Below are 24742 nucleotides of genomic sequence, written 5' to 3'. Positions count from 1 at the left end.
AGGATTCCTAGAAGGTTCAGGTCATTTCAGCAGTGCACTAGTTAACTCCCTTAGGCCATCTCCACTGAATACCTGTAATCTACCTGTCAATGTTCCATCTATTATGAAAGGGCAGAAGGGTCACAGTATTTTTTGCACAGAGATCCTTTAAGTCTGCACAGTTCGGCACAATCTGTGCAATCTTTGGCTTCAGTTGAGCCAGGAAAAGCTGCCTTGAAGGCATTGGTGACATGAGAGGTTCCTTGGCTGCTTCTGACGTATCTCCTTCCTCTTGTGTTCTGTATAAAGAATCTGAGCTTGTAGCAAACATCCCAGCACCAGACAGCAGAGGACAGGCAGGATCTCCTCACTGGCCATGTACTAATGCTCCCTCACAGCCTGTGTATAGTGTGAGCAGACAACCTCAATCCCAAGGGGTGGCAGCAGGAAAGAGAAAACTTTGTCCAGAGCAAGAGGGGGAAAAAAAAAGTTATTGGAGCTGCAGCCTGTGTGATCTTCTATTGTGCTCAGCTCCATACAGCACCTGCAGGCAGAGGCACAAACAAGTCTGGATCATGGGCTCTGTGAACTGCTCCAGTGCATAGGACCTGCTGCAGCTGCTGGAAGGGACCACTGTGGAGCCTGGACCCAAGGACCTCTCATCAGGGATTACTGCATGCTGACATCTTGACATTTATGGACCTTTTCCCTGTTGCCCCTGTGTGATCATCACTTTTCACCATGCTCATCAAGCACTTTGTGGCTCTGGCTGTTATCTTGATCCAAGGCTTTCAGTGCCACCCAGGTAAGAAGAGGCAGTGACCTTCATCTGCTCCAGTGCATGTGGCTCTGTAATGTGTGGATTGGCTATAGAGATTTTACTGCAGTGTCAGGTGTGTGATTGGCTACACCATCTGGAAATGGATCACAGCTTCCCTAGTGCCAGCAGCTGGGATTTATAGCGTTATGAAGGGGGATTTATGGACTTTAGTGCTATTGTCACTCTCAGACCTAGCTCGTTTTCGGTTCTATTTGGTTGTTTTGTTATTCAGTCTGAATATCCCAAATATTGGCAGATAAATATCTGAATTTCTTTTGGAGAATTTTCCAAATCAGGAAAGTATCATGCAATTTATTAGAGGGAATTCCTAGGAAAGGGATGAAGTGAGTGATCAGATAATTGCCATGCCTGAGATTTAGGATGGGGGTGACATAGATAAGACAGTAGACTTATAGAAGACATCAAGTGTTGTAAAAACTGCTATAGACATTGGATGTCAAATTGTTGTTGTGACTTTTCACCAATCATGTGCAATTAAAATAATAATAAAAGTAATTACAACCATCACTCATCATTACTCTTCAATTGTGCCAACGAAACGATGGAGACATCCTCACTAGTACAGGTATTACAGTTCCATAGCCACTACTGGGCTTTTCTTCAAGTGTAATTTACTACTTTAAATGTGTGTCTATTCTCCTGGCAAAGCCAAAGTGGCTTAATGGCATTCTCCAAGCACCCTGACAGTGGAAGTGTATATATATACATATATATATATATGTATATATATATATATATATATATATATATATATATACCGGTGCGTATATATATATATATATATATATATATATATATATATATATATATATATAGTGTGATTTATGTATCAGATATCTGGTATTAATAAGCGGAAATGATAAATGATTATCTTATAATAATAAAATACCTTCAATGTGTGGTTCAGGCATACCAGGCCAGATTGAATTGCATTGGCTGATCTAATTGCAGTCTTATTATAAAATTACACGCTGTGGTAATACAAGCATGGCTAAACTTAGTACAACTGTGACTACAATTGGGATTCTGTGCTGTTCTCATAACTCAAGTGCTGTCTGGACACTTTCCCAATGGTGAAAGCCAAAGAGCTCTCCAATGTTACGTCATTCGCAGTGTTTTCTTTATGAAGAATGCTATTTCAGATATGTAGTAATATAATTGTTTGGCCGGGCTATAGATTTTTTTTTTCCCCTTCAATTTCAGATATGTTTTCAATTAGCGCTACTCAAGGTCCCACAACAAATTTTACTATAGTTTTTAATATCTACCAGCAGAGGGCGCTTCCCCACCCCTAATTATCAAAGTTGGAATCTGTCAAATGTCAAGGTTAATGTTATCCTTTTGGAACAGAAATAAAATGGTCTCATAGTCATTGGTCAGAATAAACTACTATTATATGAACATATTTATTTAAAGATAATTATGATAAACTCCTTTCTTATCCTAACTCACAGGGATCTCATATCAATGATCACTTGGACAACACAATGGTCCCGATTCATCATTTGCAACTTTTTGAAGTCACTTTTATTTCTTTTTTTTTTGTCTTGTAACATTTACTGACTTTTTGTATGCCAAATTCATCAGCATAGAGTACATGGTTCATGAATTTGTTGCAAAATAAAAAATAATCTTTTTTTTTTGTATTAACTTCTTTTTGTAACCTTTTAGCACCAAAAGTTGCAAATTCCTTAAAAAGTTGTACAAATTGAAAACTACTCCAAGAACTCCAAGCAGGGACTGGAATGCAACACATTAAAAAAAAAGTGATATTTGATAAAAGTTGCAGTTCCTGAATCTGTCTAAAACATCTGGATAAGCAAAGATGCAGAGAAAATTGTATGTAAAGCGCTGTGGAATTAATGGCGCTATATAAACGAGTAAAATAAATAAATAAAAAATTTTTTAAAAAGACTTATAATAGAAAAACAAGGTATAAAGTGGCACAAAACAAATAGAAAATGAGGCACAAATGCTGAAGCCACTAAAAAGGAGCAAATTACTCCAGAATACTGGAGAAACAGCAATGATGAATTGGGGCCAAAATAATTTTATGTAATTACAAAAGTAGACAAAAGTTTGAAAAGTCTTCCAGGGTCCCTATAAATATCATTCTTCAATGCTTGGCCAAATATGTAGTCAGTATAGGTGAGGCGGTGTAGTGTTAGGTGCAGTCAGGAGGCTATAGGGCGCTACATTGTGACCCTTTTCTTTCTCTTTTTTTAGAATCTTGGGGACTCTAAGGATCCGTCAGTAACATAATGAATCTGTAGACACACATATAGTGAAAGCAATTTTACAGCTTTATAGTTTTGTGGACCTGCCTCTATTTCATCAAAGACATTTATAATAGCAATTTACTGCTCAAAAAACCCTTAATGATACGAACCCCAAGCGACCTTATAACTCCCATTGTAAATCACCCTGTTATAACTGCTTAAAGGATCCGACATGTTTATAACATCCTCTTATTCTCACTTTTATCTTTGCAGGCTAAAACTGCGGTACATTTTATAGTTTTTTCTAAACTTGTGTGTCATAACTATGTTTAACTTTCTATTTTTTATACTTTTTTTTAATTAAAGTTTTAAGTTACAAGAGACAAACGAATGCACTACATAGCGTCATTCTGTGGTTGCTTGTGGGGCACAGTTTTTATAGACCATATGTAGGTCCACTTTTATTTCCATGGGAAACTGACAAATGATTATTATTATTATTATTATTATTATTATTTATTGTTAAAGCGCCATTTATTGTATGGCGCTTTACAAGTGAGGAGGGGTATACATAATAAAAACAAGTACAATAATCTTGAACAATACAAGTCATAACTGGTACAGTAGGAGAGAGGACCCTGCCTGCGAAGGCTCACAATCTACAAGGGATGGGTGAGAATACAGTAGGTGAGGATAGAGCTGGTCATGCAGCGGTTTGGTTGATCGGTGATTACTGCAGGTTGTAGGCTTGTCGGAAGAGGTGGGTCTTCAGGTTCTTTTTGAAGATTTCGATGGTAGGCGAGAGTCTGATGTGTTGTGGTAGAGAGTTCCAGAGTAGGGGTGATACGCGAGAGAAATCTTGTATACGATTGTGGGAAGAGGAGATAAGAGGGGAGTAGAGAAGGAGATCTTGTGAGGATCGGAGGTTGCGTGTAGGTAAGTACCGGGAGACTAGGTCACAGATGTATGGAGGAGACAGGTTGTGGATGGCTTTGTATGTCATCGTTAGGGTTTTGTACTGGAGTCTCTGGGCAATGGGGAGCCAGTGGAGGGATTGACAGAGGGGAGAGGCCGGGGAATAGCAGGGGGGGGGGGGCAGGTGGATTGGTCGGGCAGCAGAGTTTAGAATAGATTGGAGGGGTGCGAGAGTGTTTGAGGGGAGGCCACAGAGCAGGAGGTTACAGTAGTCAAGGCGAGAGATGATGAGGGCATGGACTAGGGTTTTTGCAGATTCTTGGTTGAGGAATGTACGGATTCGTGAAATATTTTTGAGTTGAAGTCGGCAGGAAGGGGAAAGGGCTTGGATATGTGGTTTGAAGGAGAGATCAGCGTCAAGGATTACCCCGAGGCAGCGAGCTTGTGGGACTGGGGAGAGTGGGCAGCCATTTACTGTAATGGATAGGTTCGTTGGGGGGGTCGCGTGAGATGGGGGAAAGATGATGAATTCTGTTTTGTCCATGTTAAGTTTGAGAAATCTAGCGGAGAAGAAGGATGAAATAGTGGACAGACATTGAGGGATTCTGGGAATCATCATAATATCTAATAGGTAATTCGTAAATAGTCCCAAAACAAGCAAACGTTATAAAATTTTACCCCACATTATCAAATTATTCCCCATCCATGGGGTAGGTGGTAACTTACTGATCTCTAGGGGTCCGACCACTGGGAGCACCAGTGATCCTGAGAATGGAGCTTTGGAACCAGGCTCTGCTGAGTGGCCTATTGGATTGAATGGAGATTTAGATGCTAGACCTCTGCTCTATTCATGGTCTATGGGATTATTGGAAAAAGCTGAGCACAAAGCTATTTCCCGCAGTCACATAGACAATGAATGGAGTGTAAGTTGAGCTCTGCAGAGCCCAGATGCCTGGATACAGATCCCAGATCTGGGATTCACTGAGAATCTTAGTGGTTGGACCCCCAGCAATCAGTAGGTTACCCCTTACCCAATGCACAGGGAATAACTTACTATTTTGAGAGTAACACTTTAATGGCAATTAAATTGACTTCATAGCCAGCATCAGATATGGTTACCTTCTGGTCAACCATTGTGTGTCCTATTGTATTTGGGGTATAATATTGTGTTTGGGCTTGGCCCTGGTTCCTCCCCGTATGATCTCCTTGTATTATAATTGTCCGGTCTACAGAGGTAGTCAAGTTAAAAATTATTGGTAAACCAGCAACTAGGTATTGAGAACATGAGTTTTGTATCAATATCTAATAATAGATAGCAGAATTATTGTGTTACTCAGAATAATTAATATTTTGGAGCTCCGTATATACAGTACAGACCAAAAGTTTGGACACACCTTCTCATTTAAAGATTTTTCTGTATTTTCATGACTATGAAAATTGTACATTCACACTGAAGGCTAGGGTTGAGCGACCTTTAGTTTTTTGGGGTCGAGTCGGGTTTTGTGAAACCCGACTGTCTTAAAAGTCGAGTCGAGTGAAATCGGCCGACCACCGTGAAAAGTCGGGTTTCGGCCGAAACACGAAACCCAATGAAGGAATTTATTTTATTTATTTTATTTTTTTTTCTCTCTCTCTCTCTCTCTCTCTCTCCCCTCCGTCCCAGCACAGAAAATTTCGTATTGCACATTCCAAATCCCTACTGCGCACAAGCGATAACATGACGATAGGCGTTCACTCCCCTAAGACCTATGTCATCACTCTACCCACGCTCATTCATTGGCTGAAAAAATGGCGCTAAACGCATCATACGAAACGCGACTTTAGCGCCAAGATCGCATACCGCATGGCCGACCACGCACAGGGATCGGGTCGGGTTTCATGAGACGCCGACTTTGCCAAAAGTCGGCGACTTATGAAAATGCACAACCCGTTTCGCTCAACCCTACTGAAGGCATCAAAACTATGAATTAACACATGTGGAATTATATACTTAACAAAAAAGTGTGAAACAACTGAATATATGTCTTATATTCTAGGGTCTTCAAAGTAGCCACCTTTTGCTTTGATGACTGCTTTGCACACTCTTGACATTCTCTTGATGAGCTTCAAGAGGTAGTCACTGGGAATGGTTTTCACTTCACAGGTGTGCCCTGTCAGGTTTAATAAGTGGGATTTTGTGCCTTATAAATGGGGCTGGGACCATCAGTTGTGTTGTGCAGAAGTCTGGTGGATACACAGCTGATAGTCCTACTGAATTTGTATCATGGCAAGAAAAAAGCAGCTAAGTAAAGAAAAATGAGTGGCCCTCATTACTTTAAGAAATGAAGGTCTGTCAGTCCGAAAAATTGGGAAAACATTGAAAGTGTCCCCAAGTGCAGTGGCAAAAACCATCAAGCGCTACAAAGAAACTGGCTCACATGAGGACCGCCCTAGGAAAGGAGGACCAAGAGTCACCTCTGCTTCTGAGGATGTTCTGACAGCAAAACATTCATTGTATGGAAATAACAGCACACAGCCTAATAACTGACACGTTCCTGAAATCTGTGTCTCATCTCCTACCTCAGGATGTCCACAGATTAGATAGCAAAAACCTGGTGACAGGTTCCCTTTAAAGGGAAAATGCTGCAAACTTTAATTTTCCAATAACATTCCTGATTTTTGTATCATATTGATTCCGCCAATGAGAAAGCAAGTGAGTCAATACTAGAAGCTGCCAAATACGCATGGCCCAGTATTCACCTACAACCCCTGGTGTTTGCCTTTAACAACCTTCCCATGTTGTTTGTATTTGGTCCAGATTTTAGACACAGCTGACTGTGAACAACCAACATCTTTTGCAACATTGCGTGATGATTTACCCTCTTTTAAGAGTTTGATAATCCTCTCCTTTGTTTCAATTGATATCTCTCGTGTTGGAGCCATGATTCATGTCAGTCCACTTGGTGCAACAGTTCTCCAAGGTGTGATCACTCCTTTTTAGATGCAGACTAACGAGCAGATCTAATTTGATGCAGGTGTTAGTTTTGGGAATGAAAATTTGCAGGGTGATTCCATAATTTTTTCCCTCAGAATTGAGTGATTCCATAATTTTTCCCCTATGCCTGGTTAAAAAAAGTAACCATTACTGACTACCAAATTTTTTGTTCTTGATTTCTTTTAGTGTTTCTTAAAGCCAGAAAGTTGTCATTTGAAATTACTTTAATTTTGTGCCATGTCTGTGATCTGCTTTTTTTCTACAAAATTAAACAACTGAATGAACATCCTCCAAGGCCGGTGATTCCATAGTTTTTGCCAGGGGTTGTATAACAGGGTGCAGTGATGAACCTGAACTGACGGAAAGCAATGGTGGTCTCTACAGATATGCATCTCTCGCCGCTCTGTAGAATACTTACGTAAAACTGCACACTTTACACCCCTCAGTCGATTTCCTGCCAGATTTCACCACCTAATTCCCTAGTAGTCCTATCACAGGGGTGTGAAAGAACGCTTGTCTAAAGTAACATGAAGACCTGATGATGTTCATTCTCATTGAAGGTTACATTTTTGGAGAGCTGCACACAGAAGACAGGGAGGATTATTAATGTGTAGAACTGTAGCTCTGAAAGGTTTGATCTATCACCTTGAGTTTCCATGTAGAGATACAAGAACGGAGGCTTAAGGTCAAGCCAAAGAGCAAGGAGGGTCTGCACTAATAAATCAGTTTGGAATAGACCAGACGATTGTGACTAGGTGGGCTAAACTCTTATCTTCTGTCAAGGCTTTGGCTTATTTATTGGCTGAAGACTTAAGTGGGTAATGCCTTAAAGAGCCTGGATGCTCTATAAACCTTCCAGAGAGCAGGTCAAGTGTGCTTTATGGTTCCTAGCTGGAAGTAGATCATTCTTCTGCTTAACAGTCACTGGGGAGAGCACAACAGAACTGTATACCCATTACATGTATTGATCGCCTACTGAGAGCAGAGCTAAATGTTGTGGGGTACAGGGTGTCATCTGTTGCACGAGACTGAAATCGCAACGACAACATCACAACATTGAATGTAATGATTCCCTATGGTGTCGAATTGTGACCTGCTGTGACACGGAGTCGCAGATGTTTCCAAATGTGTTGGCTTTTCTGTGGCAAGCGACACGCTTTGCATAGGCTTCACTGTGACACAGCATGGCCCGGTGAGCTATCCTTATGTACTTCTAGGGATTATGCAATTGTCTTGGCTGTATCTAGTTGTGGTATATAGACCGGGATTCCCATCTCAGCCATCCTTTAAGTACAGAGTGAGTCAGGACCAGGAGTTCGCCTTTGGTCAGACCTCCAACTAGCAGAGATTTATGACTTAGAACCATCAACATTCTATGATAGGAAATCCCCATTTTTAGGAAAGCGTCTTGTAACTGCAGGCAGGACCGGACTGGCCATCTGGCAATTCTGGCAAATGCCAGAAGGGCCTGTCTGGTCATGGGTTGCCTTGTCTGCTACGTTGTTAACAGAATCGGTGTTCTCAAGATACCCAAATTGTTAAGAATTGTGACTGAGTACAAAGTCGTTGACTCCATCACTTACAAGGATAACATGGGCCTGTGTGATTTCAAATGCCAGGGCTGAATTTCAGTCCCAGTCCGTACCTGACTGCAGGACTGTACATATTGTGGCTTTCCATCTTCATTTTTCTCATACATTTTATTACTAATTATTAATTACATTTTATTATAAGTGACTAAGGTATTGAGAACTGTCAGTCACAGAAGAGGGTTTTGTTTCCGTAAAGCACAGGTCATATCTGGAAGGCACTCAGAGAACAAAGTAGCTAGACATCTGGAGTATAAAAAAAATGGGAATTACAAAGGCTAAGAACTCGCCGTAAACTCCGCGACCGAGGAACATACTATATACAATCAATCTTCTTATGTAAACTCTTACAGGCGCTTCTTCAAATGATACAGGGAACAACAAAAATATAAAACAAAGTGAATCCCCTCCTTAGGACGGACTCTAAAAAAGCCAGGAACATTCTCTAAGTTTTATTGTCCAAGACTCTCTCTTCAGTAATGGAGGTGGAGAGCCGCTGCAGGAGCCGCTGCAGACAATCTAGATTCCTCCCCTGCCTCCTGCTTGCTGGAGGCAGTGTGCTCCTGATGATTGACAGTCCTGACTGTAGCAGCACCACTGGCCTGAACTGAGGACTGAGATGATCCAGTACAGAATCCATATATATGAATGGGGACAGAAATGTTTTAAAATGTTTCTCATTTGACTGTAATCCAGCTGCAATCCGTCTTTCAGCTGGATCAAAAAAATTGTAGTGTGTGCAACTTTTTTGTGTAGCCAAAAAAGGGTATAAACTAGATCCATTTTTTTTTTAAATTGCAAGACTATGGAAAAGGATGGTCATCTGTTATATCATCCGTTAATGGGTCCATTTTTAAAGGGCTTTGCATTTCCAGAACACTAGAAGTGCTAGAACCCAAACCGTGCAGCCGATTTTGCTCCATTTGGATTGGATCCAGTTTTATTTTAATACTGGATCCATTACAAATGGAAGACAACTGGACTTTTAAACAGAGCCATACCAAACGTTTATGTGCATAAATTAATAATTCATGTCAGAGAAGCATCTAGTATTCTCCATCTTTTTTACACACAATTTTTTATTTAGCAGTACTGAAGATATTTAGCCCTTTAGTACTTCTCCCAAGCCAGACTGCAGCGGCGGCTCACTTCATGATTAAAGTTTTATTTTATTGCTTTTGTAAATAATTTACTAAAATGTAACCATCTGTTTAGGAAGAGATGTAACATTTCCAGGTTACAGTGACATTCTATATTTGCAATGCTGAGCTCCTCTCGTGTTTGCTATCACTATCAGTTTGCATTACTGACTATAGGTGAGATAAATGTTATATTGTGTAACATATAGGTAACGTACTACACGTCTATACAGTAGCAAATCCTCCCAATTTATATGTTATATGGAAGTCGCAAACATGATTGAAGGCAAGCAGGTTTTTGCTACATAATGTGAGAGCTGCATGATGTAGGAGCAGATAGCCTGATTCCAGGGATGTGTCACTTATTGGGCTGTTTGATGCAATTTTTCTAGATTCACTGTTGTCTATGCTATAGATGTAGCAGAGCTTAAAATCCAGAGTTGTGCATGCCCTCCACACACATACACACACACACACACACACACACACACACACACACACACACACACACACACACACATGTAACACCCCAGGAAGCCAGTTGTTACAGTGGTATTGCCTTCCTCACGGGGAGGGTGATGCCAAGCCTGGAAGCGAGGAGGATCTCTTTAACAGGTAACATGTACATACAACACTGTTCTGACTCCAGTCCAGAAGGGGGAGCTTTGAACCCAATTTCAGGGTAGCTTCCCTAGATATATTCTGGCTGGAGGAGAAGTTAGCTAGTGAGTCATGAGGAGAGCTGGAGCTGAGCAGACATGCGGTTCTACAGCTCCTGACAGAACAGTCTGTAGGAGACTGTGAGGGGAGAAGAGGCAAAGGAGAGGAAAGATACTGGGAGTGGAGTTGCGAGTGGGCTCACTCCAGAATCAGCGCAAGAAACCGGAGGCCGGAATTCTGAGGTTGTGGGGGTAACTGTATGTCCCACAGCAGAAACTGGCAGGCTGGGGGGATTCCGAATCGCTTCCAGGCTGCCCGGATTCCAAAGACCGCCTGTAACCTGTACCTGAACTGCTTCAGTAAAAGAAAAAGAGACTGCAACCTTGTGTCCTCCAATTCTTTCCTGTACTTCACCATCTATCATTTTTACCAACTACATCGGGAGCCCTGGGGACTAAGTTCTACCTGTAGGGAACTATACCATCTCTGCTGCAATACCATCATTCCCAGAGGACCCCTTTAAGCAGCGTCGGCCATCCCTGGCCGAGTACCACAGGTGGTGTCACGAACACAACTACATTAGATTTTATTTCCATTTCCTTTCTTCCCCTTTTATTGGACGCCCAGGGGCACAGACTGGGTCACTGCTACCATGACACATTCCTTTAAGAAACCGGCCCAGTACCGAATACCCCACGGTCCCAGCAGGCGCTCCACACACACATACACACACCACTGATTGTCAGCTTCCCGTGTACACTGTACATTGTAAGTAAGCCTCTAATCAGTGGCGGGAATGTGGTGGGACCAGGTGGCATTATACACCTAGTCCTCCAGTGATAATCTCCTGCTGATAGAACACTGATTGTATTGAAACCACAGCAAGCTGCTAAGCAAGTGACATCCGTGGAATCAAGCTCTCAACCCCTACATCATGCTGCTCTCATACTATACTGCAAAAACCTGCTGACAAATTCCTTTTAAAGTAGTAATAGTCTATGGATGTACAATGTAGGAGAACGTGGTCAAATACTGCGCTGCTGAATCATGTAGTCCAAAGGTATTGTTAAAAAGTGGTCTTTATTCAACGCGTTTGTGAGTTTCAAAGAACTCCTTCATCAGGAAATACCACATAGGGTATTTCCTGATGAAGGAGTTCTTTGAAACTCAGAAACGCGTTGAATAAAGACCACTTTTTAACAATACCTTTGGACTACATGATTCAGCAGTGCAGTATTTGACCACGTTCTCCTACATTGTATTCTCAACGGCCGGTCCCTCGTGGATCTGCGGCAGCAAATCTCTCCAATGCTTGTCTTAAGCTACGTTTGGTGAGTGCTTTTACCTTGGATTGACTGCTTAATCTCGGATAAAACCCTATTGTGCTATTTTCCTCCAACAGTTTTCATAGTCTATGGATGTATGCATGATTGTTTCCATTGTCTGGCAGTAAACAAACATATTAGAAAATGTTATAGTGCCAAGTCACACAATGATTAAGCTTTATCTTTAGCCTAGACAACCCTTTTAGTTCTTGCCGCCACCAAGCCATTGGGCTAGGAATGTAGCCTTTTAAACTCTTGATGCATGCTACGTAAATGATTAATATCCCACAGTAGTCTTGAAAGGTGTTGGACTATACTGTACGAAATCCCAAGATCATACCTGACAACGCTATGTGGCATCACTAAAGGGAACTTTTGGGTCACCAGCTTATACTTTGCTTGGTAAGGTATTAATTTTCATTTATTTATTTCACTCACTTATATAGCGTCATTAATTCCGTAGCGCTTTACATACACTATTGGCACTGTCCCCATTGGGGCTCACAATCTAGATTCCCTATCAGTCTTTGGAATGTGGTAGGAAACCCACGCAGACACGGGGAGAACATACAAACTCCTTACAGATGTTAGGTATAAGACAAGTTCACACAGGCTTCAAATGACCTTGACCCCAGTGCATAAATTGTTCACTAGGAAGAAAGAGGTTTTCTGGACTTACAATATTGATGACCTATCCTTATCAACATCATTGGGTATACTACCTGGCCTCCCAGATAATAAGTTTGCTTTGATGAAAGTCAAATACCAATACTAAAGGATATCACCCATTTAGTTCCATCTTTTTTTAAAGTTCTTGAGTTACAGGGGTGTTATGTTCCATAAAATAGAAGCACTTCCTTTATATATATTGTTTCATAAGATATGGAAGAAATTCAAGACAATTTTTAATATACTAGTTTCTTAGCAATATCCCCACAGTGGTAAAATATGTCTTTTCCCAAATTATACGGCAAATAAATTTGTACATTTTGGGAGTAAGGGGGATTACATTATGTTTCACATTTGTTTGAAAATGATTCCATTCGTTCATTTGACAGTTTGACTTCACCATTTACGATATTTTTTTTGCATCATCAGCTTCGGCTGTGCATCTTTCTAGTGACTTAAAGATTTATAGTGCAAAGTTTTCCAATATTGGATTTTATTACTGGTTTCAAAGTTCCCTCCAAGAAATCCTCTAGGAATTCTACGAAAGATCAGGGTAGTGATCAAACCAATGTTCAGGGAGTTACATAGAAGTGAAAGTAGGATAGCACTACTTCGGGTTTTCCATTGGAATGACCAAAAATTGTTTTCTAACGAGAACTCCGACAGAGCCCCGATGGAGCCATGCACTGGAATGAAGGTCAGGGAGTCACTGTGGATGTCTGGCGTCTATCCTGGCAGTATTCATATTTTTCAGACTTGCATAAAACATGGTTTACTACTAGTGATGAACGAACGTATGCTCTGGTGTTATCAGAGTATCTAGGTGTGCTTGCATATTATGTTTGAGTCCTCGTGGCTGCATGATTTGCAGATGCCAGACAGTCCTGACACATGCAGGGATTGCCTGTTTGTTAGGGATTCCCCGCATGTGTTGAGGCTGTCTAACAGCCATGAGTCATGCAGCCGCCGGGACTTGAACATAATATACGAGCACGCCTAGATACTCTGATAACACCCAAGCATGGTCGGATAAGACCGAGCACGTTCATTCATCACTATTTACCAAGTCAAATGGAGGATGGTGGGGAGAAGACAGCTGGTGACCACATCATACTAGTCTCCTCTCTCCCTATAGTCCCTGGCCAGCTTTTGTAATGTTTTCTCTGAAACACTGCAATGTTTTAGAGTCAACCACATCTGGTGGCAATCATGTAGCCATGCTCTGAGTCATGCTGCCTGTGGTTAGGGCAGCATGGATCTAATGACAGGGTCCCTATAATGGCATAATATAACAGCATCAGTAGCCCTATGGCATTCTTTAACCTTTACCTTACATGTTTATGAGACGCCATTGTAATTTAGTTTGTGTGTAAGAGGTGAAAGTCGTAAGAAACCTTCTTCTAACGATACATACTTCTTACCCACTAAAGAGATGTTTGCCTGTTCTTGTACCTGGAAATATAGTTATAATGCTGTTTTACAAGCATGGTCTTTTACGATGAGGTGACAAGTCACCATAGTATTGGAAAACACTTCCAGAGGTGTGATGATTTAAATCCTTTTGAAAACAGTATTTTTACTATGCATGCTGCCAATTGGCAGTAAGGTGGTTTTCCGAGCTAATGCCCACTGAAGAAGGAGGAAGCGCTGGGACTCCGGAACTGTGCTCAGCTCGCTCCTAACAGCCTTGCATTTCCACCTAGCTCCTCTCAGCCTTTCCTGTGTTTCTGCTTAGTGTGGGAAAGATGCAGCAAAGGAAGTGCTCAGGGTGTTTGCACAAGCACACTAGAATTGTTCTCTGTTTCAGGGTCACAATAGTGGGACCTCAAAGATATTGTACATAGTCAAGAGAAGGCATGGGATTTATGAGGACAAAGAAAACCATTTATCAACGTCCCACAGCTGTAACACGTGGGCATCACACTACAGGACAACCTGGTTGGACAAACAGTTAACACATCTTAAGCTGAGTACACACTATGTCTGCTCACTTAACCTTCAGTGCACGGTAGGAGCATTTTTCCAGATACTGTAATAAGCCCCTATTCATCAGATGAAAGCCAAAAGTGTGTTCTTTCAGCCTCTGTCTGGAAGGAAATACATCTGCTTACCTTTTGTTTTATTGTATAGGAAAGCACAGCAGACCTCACTTTCCTACATAGAGGGTCACTGCAAGGAGATACGGTAACCCCACCAAACCTAAAGGCACGGGCTCTGCAGTGGGTCCGGGGCATAAGCAAGGTGGGGAGAGGAGGAGGACATCCGGCGGTGCTGCCGTCTGTGCGGGGAACAGTGCAGGGGGCGAGGCTGTGGAGGTACTCACGGCGATGGACATAGGGGACCCCGAGGAGTTTCCCTCCCTGCCCTCTGCGGCTAAGCCAGTTATCACCGGGGCTGGGGAGGGCGAGGGGGATGTCCACGCCATTGCGAAAGGGGGACGGTGTGGGCAGACTCCATCCCTGCTCACTGCGGCTGAGCTGGCCGACGCCGGGGCTGTGGGGAGCAGGTCCGAGGAACATGGTGCGGCGAAAAGGGGGCGCACTGCTGTGACAGGGGCGCAGTGTGCCTCAACAGAGAAAAGGCACGCGGCTGCGACAGGGGGCAGCGTGTCCAAAAAGCACAGAAAAAGGATAAATCATCTGCAGGGAACACTGGGCGCCCAGGGCCGCGCTTAGTAACCCGATGTTTACCCTGGTTACCATTGTAAATGTAAAAAAAACAAACAGTACATACTCACCTTCTGCTGTCTGTCACACGTCCCTCGCCGTCTGCTTCCCGCACTGACTGTGAGTGCCGGCCGTAAAGTAAAAGCAGAGCACAGCGGTGACATCACCGCTGTATTGTGCCTAAACGGCCGGCACTCACAGTCAGTGCAGGAAGCAGACGGAGAGGGACGTGTGACAGACAGCAGAAGGTGAGGAAGGAGCTGTAAAATGGTCCTTTGAGGAATTTCTTCAGAGCTAGGTACCGCTGCTGGGCCTAAGTAACACTAATAACACACTAAGTCTGAGTGGTGGGAGATGTTCAAACATCGGATGGCGAGATTCTTCCGGCAACTCTCGAACCTCAGAAGCCTGAACAGGGATCGCCTGTATCAGAGCCTGAGGAGGAGACTCGAGCATCTTGTCTCGACTGGGGGTAGCCGCGAGGCGATCTCCAGTGTGAAATCCTTGCTAAAGAGGTGTCAGTACGATAGGCACGCATCTTTGGTTTTTGAGAGGGATTACGGGAAGTACTACTCGCCCGACCCTTACAGAAGCTGCAAGATGTCAGTGAATAGTAAGATAGTGACAGGGCTGATGGACAGTACGGGATCCCTGAGAAGGTCCAGATCAGGGATCTTGGAGGTCGTCAGTTCATACTACTCGCACCTCTTGGGAAGGAAGGAACTGGATCGTGACAGGATGTCGGCTTTCCTGGCTGAAGCTGTTCTTGAGCCAGGGGCTGACCTTTCGCTGGGTGGTTTGGCAGAAGCGATCAAAGAAGAGGAAGTGAGACTGGTGATCGATTGGCTCCGGCCAAAAAAAATCGCCAGGTCCGGATGGCTTAACATCCGAGTTCTTTAGGACCCTTAGGGACTCCTTGGTCCCCCTCTTGACTCAGGTGTTTAATGAGTGTCTCTCCTTGGGGATTCTGCCGAGATCATTAAGGAGGTTGGCTTTGATCATTTTGGCAAAGGGTAAGCATCCGTCATGCATTGAGAATTGGCATCCCATAGCACTTCTCAATGTGGACAGGAAGGTTTTGGCTAAGATACTCTTCAACAGGCTGGTGAAGTTTGCGCCGCAGCTCCTTTCGGAGGCCCAACACTGTTGCGCTCCTGGCCGTAGCACTTTCAGTGCTGTTCTGGGTGTCCGAGAGGTCGTGGAGCAAGGCAGGGCGGGCCTTTGGAAGGGGTTCTTGCTGACCCTGGATCAGGCAAAAACCTTTGATCGGGTCGACCACGAGTACCTCTGGTCCACTCTTTTGAGGTATGGTCTGCCTAGAGGGTTTGTGGACTGGCTTAAGACCTTGTACACAGGGGCTGAGACTTTCCCTCTGGTAAACGGGTGGATTGGACAACCTTTCGGGGTAGGATCTGGTGTCCGCCAGGGCTGCCCTCTTAGCCATTTGCTTTACGCGTTTGCGATCGATACCTTCCTCAGAAGGGTCGATTGTGGACCGTTGGCAGGGGTGAGGATGGGCGGGGTGGCACCGGAGGCTATCCTGAAGGTAGTGGCCTACGCGGACGACATCACCGTCTTTGTTTCTTCGCAAGAGGAGGCGATGGTGGTGATGTCAGAAGTGAAGAGCTACTCGGAGGCATCCGGGTCCAAGGTCAACCAGGACAAGTGTGAGAGTCTCTGGCTGGGAGGCGGGGATCACACGTTTGATCTTCCAGACACCCTCCCCGAACCCGAACAACATGCCAAAGTCCTAGGCATCGAATTTGGCCAGGATGATTACCCCACGAAAAACTGGGAAGGCAAAATCAAAGGTGTCGCCCAAAGAGTGGACCAATGGAAGGGTTGGTCTTTGACCCTGAGGGAAAGGGTTGACCTGTGCAAAGCTTTCCTGCTCCCCTTGCTAATCTACCTGGGCAGCGTCTGTGTGTTGCCAGAGCCTCTCTGGATACGGGTCTACTGTCTGTTCTTCCAGATGTTATGGGGGAATAGACTAAACCTAGTCAAATGGGAGGTCACTTACCGCACGAGGAGACTAGGGGGTTGAATATGGTGAACCTCGTGGTGTTCCTAGTGAACACCTTTTTGAAAGTTAATGTGGCAAACCTCTGGAAATGGAGGGCTCCTCCGTGTGTATTCTCCTGCAAGGGATGGTTTCAGCCTTTCTTCCAGGAATGGGAGACAGAGGGAAGGTTGAAGGATCTTCACACACCGCACGGGCATCTCCCAGCTTATGTTACCCCGGTTCTGAAAATGAATCGCCGGTGGGGTCTGGGAATGTGGGAGGTGAGGTCCCTCCCGAGGAAACTCCTCGACATGCGGGTCTTGCTTTCGCATTTTCAGAAACCATTGGTCCTCAAGGACTGCCCAAGTCGGGATCTAGAGGTTGGGTTAAGTTTGTTAAATTCTAGCAGAATCCCCAAGAAGTAATGGGACTTGACTTGGCACTGCTTCCAAAGTAAGTTGTATGTGAGGGACAATTTGAAGTACAGGAGCTCCGAGGACAGCAATTGTCCCTGTGAGGCTTGTGCTACCATGCTGGAAAGCATGGAGCACTTCCTGCTTCATTGTCCCCTTAATACAGATGTGTACAACAGGGTGGATGCTTCCATTGGTTGGCCGCGGCTGGCCACTCTGTCCTATGCCGAGTGGGCCTATGGAGCGTTCAGAGACCTTGGGAGAAGGGACCGAGCCACTTTATTCTTAGTCAGTGCAGTGGTCAGGTACTTCACTTGGAACGCACGAGTTTTAGTTTCGACGCAGAGTAAAATCCTCCGTGTAGATGAAGTTTGTAGCAGCATCCTAGGTGCCCTGGTGAAGGTGCGTTCTCTGGCGTGCAAAAGACTGGGTGCCCATCTCTGGAGGGGTTTCTCCTTCGGGGTGCCTTAGTCCGTTAGCGCTCCTATATCCTGGTGGTGGGCTGATATCTTTACAGCCTAGATTTTTGTTTTGTATTTCTGCTCCCTGAATAGAAGTTTTGCAGGCATCAAACTTGAGCCTTGGGTGGTGAGTATGTAGGTTGTGTTCTGTGATGTTGGTTTATGTATATATTGTATATAGTGTATTGTATGTATTGTATGTATTGTATATATTGTATATATTGTGTATAATAGAAGGTCTTAGTTAGGTTGGGTGGGGGGATTGGGGGGTTCAACGGCGGTGATAAGAGACTGATCTGGCCTGGCCCAGGCCCCGCCTGGGGAAAAACTTTGGGGCCTGATCCTAGCTCGGATAATTCCTTAACTTTGTGGCCAGAGCTGGATCAGGGGTGGCGGGATAGTTAGTGTAGGTGTGTGTTTATATATATATTTAAAAAATAAATAAATAATAATAATAATGGAAAAAGAAAAAAAAGAAATAAATGGAAAAAAAAATGTTAATTTTGTACACTGTATTGTTTTTAGGTTTGTTGTAGGGTAAATGTGGTGGTGTAAGGGGGTGGCTGTAAGGTAAGGCAGTGGGACCAGTAGGGTTTTGTTGTGTTTGCGGTGTTATATAAATCGGTTTCGTGTAATATGTTTATAGTGTATATATTGTATATAGGATGGTGTGAATGTAGTTGGGGTTGTATATAGTAGTATGAATGAAGCTGGGCCGGGGGTCTTATATGATTTTATACTATTATTTATAATTTTACGGGGGTATTCATGTAAGTTATGAGTATTTTGTTTGTTGTCTTTTAGTTTTGTTTTATTTTATTGGATTTTTTCTTTCTTGTCCCCGATTTGTAGGTCATGAACTTTCTCCATTTTGGTAACATTTCTGGTTTATTTTTTTGTGATTTTTGTCGTTTGTTGTCATCTGATTGGAGCTTTGTTCTTATGTTTTGTTCTGTTGTGTTTTATTTGTAATGTATCATAGTTAGTGTCACGTGAAGTATTTTTTATTTAATAAAAGACCTGCAAGGAGATACGGTATATACTATATACATAGGAGCCCATTAAAATGGGCTCCTATGGTGGTGGAGATGCCTAGGTATTCATCCGGACTGTGGCCACTGTCGGGGGCATACCTCCTGGTGAATGTGTCTGATATACCTAGCCTTAATTTTCTTCTTTAGCTTTTCTCTAAGGTCAAATTTTCAGTATGTGGACCACCAGGCAGTACAAGCTCTGTTCATGTCCAAGGCAGTGGCTTTCCACACACAAGTCATCCCTATAGTTAAGCATGATAGCTGTCGGATTGATATTTACTGATTTTTTTTATCTTCTGTTGAATCCATCTCTACTAATACTCAGAAACTGAGTCAGAATTATTCTTATCTACATAGATATGTAAACAGCCTATTTAGAGAGGAAGAGGACTAGAATTTTAGTGCCACCTAAAAGTCAATATCGACCATTTAACAAGCATTGCCACATGACTTAGGATAAGAAGCCAAACCAATCATTTTACAGGCACATGTTTTGGATTTTTTGCCCTTCATCAGTGCAAAGCAGAAGATCTGATGTGACTAGGTGTGAAGTCTCTGATGGGATCTTAGGGTTAACGTTTCTATTTGTGGAGAGCGCCAAGTGGGTGTAAGGAGACTTATAGGCCAACCAATGCTTCTCTGGGAATGTACGGTAAATATCCAAATAGCCTCTACAGAGAGGAGGAAGACAGGAACTCTAATGCTACCAAAAGGAAATAGCAACCATTCAACAAGCCATGCCACATTGACTTAGAATAAGAAGCTAAACCGGACACTACATTTGTAGACACATGTTTGGGAGAGTTTGCCCTTCATCAGTGCAAAGCAAAATGTCTGGTTTGGCTGGGAAAACTAATTGAAAAAAATAATTAAAGTAGTAAAAAATAAATCCATAAATCACACTGACTCCAATGGGGCAGCAGCTACTTATTCTGCCTATGTTTATGCCTAAATATAAATACAGCTTCCTTGGCATTACATGAAATCACAATTATTGTCTTCATTCTGGACCAATAAAAATTTGCAGGACAGTTAATATGATGTTAGGTATGTTTGTATGTTTCTGTACCACTCTTTGCTTTTCAATCCAGTAAAAAAGAAACGAGAGAAATTCAGTATAAGTCAATGGAGAGATAATGTATCTTCAAAAGCAATTATGCCAGTATCGACAGTGCAACTTTTTATTTTTCGACATAAATGACCATTAAAGGGTCATTACCAGAATGTCAAATTGCCCCTTATCCATTTGGATAGTGGATAACTGAATGTGGGGCTCTGGATCTACTCTCTTCCATCCATTATTTGTTGTCCTATTTTAAGAGTCAGATTTCTAGGATGCCATATAGGCATAAGAAAGCCGTACTTTTGATAGTAGCAATTTATCTCCTGAAGGAACAGTGGTCAGAAATCCAGTATGCAAACATGAGGAGAACATACAAAGTCTTTGAAGATGTTGTCCTTGGATTTGAACCCAAGACCCCAGCGCTGCAAAGCAACAGAGCCACCGTGCTGCCCTATGGAATGTATATCGTGGCAAGTTTAATGATCTAGAATCTAGATTCACAAACCATAAACTGTACCTGTATAAGACAGTTTCTTATTGCAAAATAAATCATTACACAATACAAATCTGTTACGTCAGCCTTAAAAAAATGATGGTGGCAACAGCTGAGTATTACATTGGTCACATATGGCTTGAACTCCTTTATAACTACAGTTCCCATAATTTCAGGAAAAGTCTAGCACAGCGGCCATGAACATTCCCAGGGCTGATGATCACACAGCTCACACTTTGACCTTCTCCACATTCGATATGAACAGACTTGTTGCTGCTGATTACTCACAGTGAGTAACACATTCTGAGTATTACGATCACTTCCATCAGGTCAGCGAAATATTCAGGCTGCTACTGACACATCTGTATCGTAGGCTATTGTGAGTTAGTTTCACTGAACCACTTGAATGTGTCACTATGTGTTTTCTAAGAAGCATTCGCAAAGTCAGAGCTCACAAAGTATAACACTTCCTGCTGTTAATTCCCGTGATAGCACATTCTTGTAAATGCAGCCTTAATGCTGGACTATCACTTATTTATTGTTTAAAGGGAATCCATCACCATGTTTTTGCTATCCCATCTAAGAGCAGCATAATGTAGGGGCAGAGACCCTGATTCCAGTAATGTGCCACTTACTGGGCTGCTCGTTTTAGTTGTGATAAATCAGAGTTTTCTCTCCTGCAGATCTAGAAATTCTGTAAATGCTGAGCTCCGTATAACCCTGCCCACACCACTGATTGGCAGTGATTTCCATCTAAACTATGCATAGGCAGACAGCTGCCAATCAATGGTGGGGTCGGGGTTATACAGAGGAAATTAATATGGATGACTACCTGGCAACTAGTTTACTAGTCTTCTAGTGATAATCTCCTGCTGATAAAACAGTGATTTTATCAAAAGCCATAGCAACAGCTCATACACATCACTGAAATCAAAATCTCTGGCTCTACATTTTGCTGCTCTTGGATTATGTGGCAAAACCTGGTGACAGATTCCCTTTAACAATCCCTTATAAAATATAAAAATATATACTCACCAGCTAGACCAGTGTTTCCCAAACTCCAGTCCTCATTGCCCCAAACACGTCATGTTTTCAGAATTTCCTTAGTATGGAATTGTCATCAAGGCCCCCGAAACTGCCACTGGTTCTCTCTCTTGTGCAATACTAAGGAAATCCTAAAAACATGGTGTGTTGGGGGCTGTGAGAATGGGATTTGGAAAGCACTGGGCTGGACCACTGCTGTCACGTGACTGCGGCATCCAATCAGTGGCTGCTGATTGTCTGCAGCCTTCACTACTCCATCAGAGCTGAAGCGGCTGCCTCCTCATTGTGTACATTTGGTTTTACACTGGTACGTACTTACTTGCTGTATCATACCCTCATAAGACAGCTGATCAACAGGACGGTCAAAGACACCCGCTGGTCTGATATTAATGACCGATTCTCAGTATAGGCCATTCATTTTAACATCCTGGATAACTCCTTTAATAAAATTATAAACAGGATTTATTTGTACTGAGGTCATCAAATAGACCAAGGGCTTGTACTTCACCTTTTATTGACTCCTGTGGCTCGCTGATGACTGTCAAATACGACGTGGAACATCAGTAATGTCAAACCTGTAAATCCACATATTAAAGAAGACTGAGCAAATCCTAAAATATTTTTATTGGACTGCGGTCAGTATTAGCACCCTAGAAATGGATTCCCAGAGGAAAAATTGCATTAAAATACACTTTACAGAAAGTAATGTCCTGTCATGTTGAAGGGGTTGTCCACTACTAGGACAACCCCTTCTTATTCCTCATGTTTGGCCCTGTTAAAATAAAAACTCCTATACTCACCTCTGGTGCCGGTGCCATTCTGGCGGTGTCAGCGCTCACGTGAGGTTATGTCATGTGAGCCCCGCGCCCAATCAGCGCTGGCGTCACTGTCCCCGCCTTCGGACAAATCCAACATCCACGGCAGAGTGCAGCCCTGGCTTCCTGTTAATGATCAATATGTCCAAAGGCGGAGACAGTGATGCCAGCGCTGATTGGGCGCAGGGCTCACGTGACATCACACGAGAGCCCCAGAAACACGAGTGCCGACACTGCTGGAATGGCATCGGCATCGGCATCGGAGGTGAATATTATCATTTTAATGGGGCCGAAGATGAAGCATGAGAAGGGGTTGTCCTAGTTGCATAGCTCTGCTTTTTAGCCATGCACTAATAAAGGCAAAGGATACCAGTGTATTTTTTCAATGTCTCAGCACCATGGTGCCTCCGCTCTTTTTTAATTGTAATTATTATTGGATTTCACAGAAGCATGATCTAATATACAGTAAAAGCTGCAGCTGATTCTTCCATAGTCAAAGGTGTTTGATAATAGCACATCTCATAAAGGTGAGCATGCGGCACCCTGTTTGTGCTTCTGTATTATGGAGCGCCCTGTACATTTTCAATTTCTACTTTAATTAATCAAAATGTGGTGATTGATGGAGAACCTTTAACTGCGACCTGCATTGATATCTGAAACAGAAGTCCTGAATCTCCACTTCTTCCTCACCGCATGACCGTGGTGAGAAGGTCATACATTTATGATGTATCCTGCGGATAGGTGATAAATGGTCTTCATGGTAAGACCTCATTAAACTCTCCATTCATTTGTGCATTTGTTCTGTAGAAGAAACAGATGTTATAATGGATATTATCCATTTGTTATGCTGTGCCCCATTTTTTCTCCTCTGCCCTCAGTTTGGTACCAATTCTGATTTGAGCATTGTCAAACAGACTGGTTGTTACAATTTTGCCTCCTTACAGCTAAATATATTTTTTTCCCCCAGTAACCAGTTTGACTTATTTGACAGCTCAAACCTGGTTAGCATTGTGGCAACTCCACAGAATGGTAAACCCATGCCATGCTTCTGTGCTGTAAATTATAGTCAAAGCCAAGTAATTTCCAGCCGCGTATGTTCAGTTACAGATTTTCCATTGTATCGCAATTAAATGCTGACATTAAAGGGTTTGTCTTGGTCGAAAAATATTTTTTTGCTGTGTTGCTTCTGTAAATTGATGTAGTCATCGGACCCGCACCTTCACTGGTTTGTGCTCCTCAAAGGAGAGTATTTCCTGTGTTAGCATATCATCGGTGATGTGTGCAAAAAGGATAGGCTGACTGGCAAATTTCAATAACTAATCCATCCCCCTTAGCTGTCATTGCCTATACTTATAGAACAACCCCTTTAAAGAAGAAGTTCAGCTACAAAAATGTTTTCTAGCCTTGGTGTACATGGTGTACTTACTTCCCTGTAGATCAGCGTCATCCTTACTTTTCTTCAGGCTCCATCATGAATCTCAGATTTCAACCTGCATTTTATTTCTCTATGCTTGACTAAAAATCCCATGAAGCATACATGGGATAGAGTCAGTGTAATCTTTGTCTGTTGAGGTAACAGTGTGATAATCCTCTACTCTATATTATCCTAAGTAAAACAATTGATTATAAATATATAGCCAGGAGGCTCAACCGTCATCATCTTCAGGATAACTATGAGACAGGAGCTGTATAATCATCATCAGTAACTGTGATAAGAGTTTCTACTACTTCTGTGGAAAAGATGCGTGGTCCAAATACATTTTACAGGAAGTTTTGGGGACTGAAATGCTGACCCCCTTGAAAGAGTATAAAGTCATGTGATTCCCATGAGTTCACTATGAGAACACAGAGACAGAGAGCAGCAGCATCTAGAGCGAGCACTAAAAGTAGAATTTAAATGGCAGGATTACTAGTGCCCTCATGCACTGGCTTACATCACTCCCCATGACATGGTCATGGCAGGGTAATTGATGATGTTACTATGGAGGCAGGGAGCTTGCTGAAAGTCCCCATGGCTGCCATCTTAGTCCTCATGTGATGCTTGGCCAGGAGTTGGCCTTCATTGAAGAACCACAATTACACTATATACTATAATACTACAATATTACAGTATATAGTACAAACGATCCATCGATCACAGGGTCAAATCACCTAAGGGAACTATAACATTTTTTTTAAGTGTTGAAAAACTATTTAAAAAGTTAAAAATGCATAAAAATTGAAATCAGCCCCCTTTTCTTCATTCAAAAATGTAGAAATGGAAAAAAAATAATCATATTTGGTGTTTTGTCCAAAAAAGTCTGATCTATAAAAAGATAAAATTAATATAAAGCATAAAACACCTTATATGTTTGGCAATGCTGTAATGGTATTGGCCTGGTCAATCCCAAATCATTGTTACAAAAAAAAAGGCCATAACAACAAAACCTAAACAATAATGG

General features: G+C 42.6%; 1 protein-coding gene across 1 annotated transcript in view; it reads left to right on the top strand.

Annotated features, from left to right (window-relative positions):
• The first annotated feature begins 282 nt into the window (after window positions 1–282).
• Window positions 283–24742, top strand: part of LOC143805567 (vascular endothelial growth factor receptor kdr-like) — a 243457-nt gene continuing 218997 nt past the window's right edge. Inside the window, exon 1 of the mRNA XM_077285064.1 lies at window positions 283–784. Within this exon, the coding sequence (XP_077141179.1) occupies window positions 721–784 (64 nt within the window). The 5' untranslated portion in view covers window positions 283–720. The remainder of the gene's footprint in view (window positions 785–24742) is intronic.

This window comes from Ranitomeya variabilis, chromosome 2 (genome assembly GCF_051348905.1).
Source record: "Ranitomeya variabilis isolate aRanVar5 chromosome 2, aRanVar5.hap1, whole genome shotgun sequence".
NCBI classification, from domain to species: domain Eukaryota; kingdom Metazoa; phylum Chordata; class Amphibia; order Anura; family Dendrobatidae; genus Ranitomeya; species Ranitomeya variabilis.
The sequence above is the reverse complement of the archived record's forward strand: the minus strand, read 5'-3'. Positions and strand labels throughout refer to the sequence as shown.